General features: G+C 42.7%; 1 protein-coding gene across 1 annotated transcript; it reads left to right on the forward strand.

The window, feature by feature from the left end:
- The first annotated feature begins 206 nt into the window (after nt 1-206).
- On the forward strand, nt 207-2,590 carry LOC109147396. The gene is made up of 2 exons (XM_019295050.1): nt 207-1,466; nt 1,592-2,590. The coding sequence occupies exons 1-2, from the start codon at nt 207-209 to the stop codon at nt 2,588-2,590; spliced, it is 2,259 nt and encodes a 752-aa protein (XP_019150595.1).
- The last annotated feature ends 318 nt before the right edge of the window (nt 2,591-2,908 follow it).

The raw sequence follows: 2,908 nt of genomic DNA on the forward strand, positions 1-2,908 counted from the left end.
CTAGATGGTATGAATTCAGGACTCTATCAGCATTTTTGGGATATAGTTGGTGGTGATATTTCGACATTCATAGTAAACTGCCTTAATAACCGGTCTTTTCCTCTGGTCTAAATAATACGGATGTGGTACTAATCCCAAAGAAAAATGCCCCTAAAGTGGTGTTTGATCTTAGGCCTATAGCTTTGAGTAATGTAATGTATAGAATAATGGCCAAGATGATTACTCATAGAATGAAACCCCTGATGCAGGGTATTATATCTGATTCCCAAAGTGCTTTTATACCAGATAGATTGATTACTGATAATATCCTTATAGTAGCCGAGGTAGGCCATTATTTGAATAGAAAACAGTGTGGGGTTGTTGGTTGGGGTGCTCTCAAACTGGATATGGCCAAAGCTTATGATTGTAAGGAATGGTCTTTTCTTCATGGAATGTTGCTAGCATTGGGTTCGCGTAGTGACCCAATCACGCCCACCCGTGGCCTGCGACAAGGGGACCCTTTATCCCCATATCTGTTTATTATATGCATGGAAGGTCTTTCATTATTATTACAGCAGGCGCAGAGTAAAGGATTAATTCATGGGTGCAGAGTTGCTAGAGGTACTCCTCTTATCTCCCATTTGTTTTTTGCAGATGACAGCCTACTGTTTTTCAAAGCCAATGTGCATGAAGCCACTGAAATTAAGAATTGTTTATCCTTATATGAGAATTGGTCTGGGCAGCAAGTCAATTATCATAAACCAAGTATATGTTATAGTAAGAATACATGTCATGATGATAAAAATATGGTGGCACATATCCTAGGGGTAACACATGCTCCCAATTTTGGGAAATATCTAGGATTGCCATCCTTCGTGGGGAGAAATAAAAAGGCAGCATTTGCTTATATTGAAGATAAAATCAGGCAGAGAATTGGATCATGGAATAAGAAATTATTATCTCAGGGTAAAGAGATCTTATTGAAAAGCGTGGCCCATGCTATACCTACCTTTTCAATGGGTGTTTTTCAACTACCTATATCTGTCTGTATAGCTAATGAGCGGGTGATTAATCGTTATTGGTGGGGATCAGGAAACGACCAGGGCATTCACTGGAAAACACGAGATAGATTATGCATCCCGAAAAAATATGGTGGACTGGGTTTCAAAGATTTGAGAGCATTCAATTTGGCAATGTTAGGAAAACAGGCATGGAGACTGCTTACTAACACTGACTCACTGGTGTCTCGTGTTTACAAGGCTAGATACTATCCCAAAGATTCATTTACAGAGGCATGTTTAGGAAATAACCCCAGTTTTTGTTGGCGCAGTATTATGGAAGCTAAGGGATTAATATGTAATGGTGTACGGCGTCGTAATGGGAATGGAAAATCTACCTTAATTTGGGACCACCCATGGCTTCAAAATGACCAGTATCCTATGATCCATACTGAGATGCCACCAAGCTTGCTGGAGCTAAAGTTGTGGGTTTAATTGACCAGGATACTGGTTCATGGGATCAACATATACTCTCTGATATTTTCCACCCAAGTGATATCCCTAAAATCCTGAAGATACCAATTTCCTTGGAATATGATGATATATGGTATTAGTACGGGGATCCTAATGGTTGCTACTCTGTCAAAAGTTGCTACAGACGCATAATTGAAGATTATGGGAATAATAATGGGGCATTTGATAAATGGCTCACCCTTTGGAAAATAAAAGCCCCACCCAAATGGAAAACCTTTTTATGGAGAGCAATTAGTGATATCCTTCCCACCACAAACAATTTGCTTATAAAGAGGGTGGAGGTTAATCCAACGTGTGCCATGTGTGGAATCATGAATGAGGACACTATGCACTCATTGGTGTTGTGTGACTATGCAAAGTCCATATGGACTCAATCTAACCTTCCACTCCCTATTATTATAACAAATATTTTCCATGAATGGTTTAGTGCAATCCTGAATGTTCTAGACTCTAATGGAATTATTTACGCAACTGCAATTTTATATCATATTTGGAAAACACGAAATGGAGCTGTATGGGATGCCTGTCTACCAATGCCGAAGAAAGTAATTGCAATAGTCGCTGCCACCATGCATGCATGGAAAAAAGTCCACCACCGCGTCCACGAGGTCGCCGATCACGCTGCCCGAGCCACAATTGCAACCGCCGAGCACACTTCGCCGGTAGTACGCACTGGCCATATCGCTACAGACCATTCGGCCGAACAGGCGGCACCTCCTCCGTCGCAGCCGGCCTACCACGATGCAGCGATATCAACAAGGAAATGTTACGTGGACGCCGGATACCATCATGGGAGAAAATCAGCCACGATTGGAGCTGTTCTCCTCGATTCAGATGGGCACTTTATTTTAGCCTTCAGTGCGCCGCTCGTGAGTTGCTTCTCCCCTCTAATGGCTGAGGCGTTTGCATGCAAGGAAGCCTTGTCATGGCTACGAGAAAGAGGAGAACAGTCTATACAGATTTACACCGATTGTCAGACGCTACAGTGTTACCTATCAGCACCAGATATCCAGTCTCGTTCATACATTGGCTACGGTATTGATAGTTGCAGAATGAACATGTCGGCTTTTGCTTCCTGATCAGTCCATCATTCTACGTTCTGCCATCTTCATTCCTTCGCCAAGCATAACCTTCATCTAATCATGGACCAATAATCATATCATTACCAATTAACAATCATCACCACATCATTGAACTTCATTAACAGAAGCTCTCACCATTCATGCCATTACTACCTCCAATTTAGTCCAAGGTTCGCCGCTGCTTCATGGTGGAAGAAGACCAGCCATGCTGCCGTCCGCCATCACTGCCCGCCGGAACCAAGGTCGCCGGAGAAACAGGGCCGAGACACCCACTAGCAAAACAACCACCCAGCTTGCCTGATTAACTACTACACC

Source organism: Ipomoea nil, unplaced genomic scaffold, assembly GCF_001879475.1.
Source record: "Ipomoea nil cultivar Tokyo-kokei standard unplaced genomic scaffold, Asagao_1.1 scaffold1993, whole genome shotgun sequence".
Taxonomy (NCBI): domain Eukaryota; kingdom Viridiplantae; phylum Streptophyta; class Magnoliopsida; order Solanales; family Convolvulaceae; genus Ipomoea; species Ipomoea nil.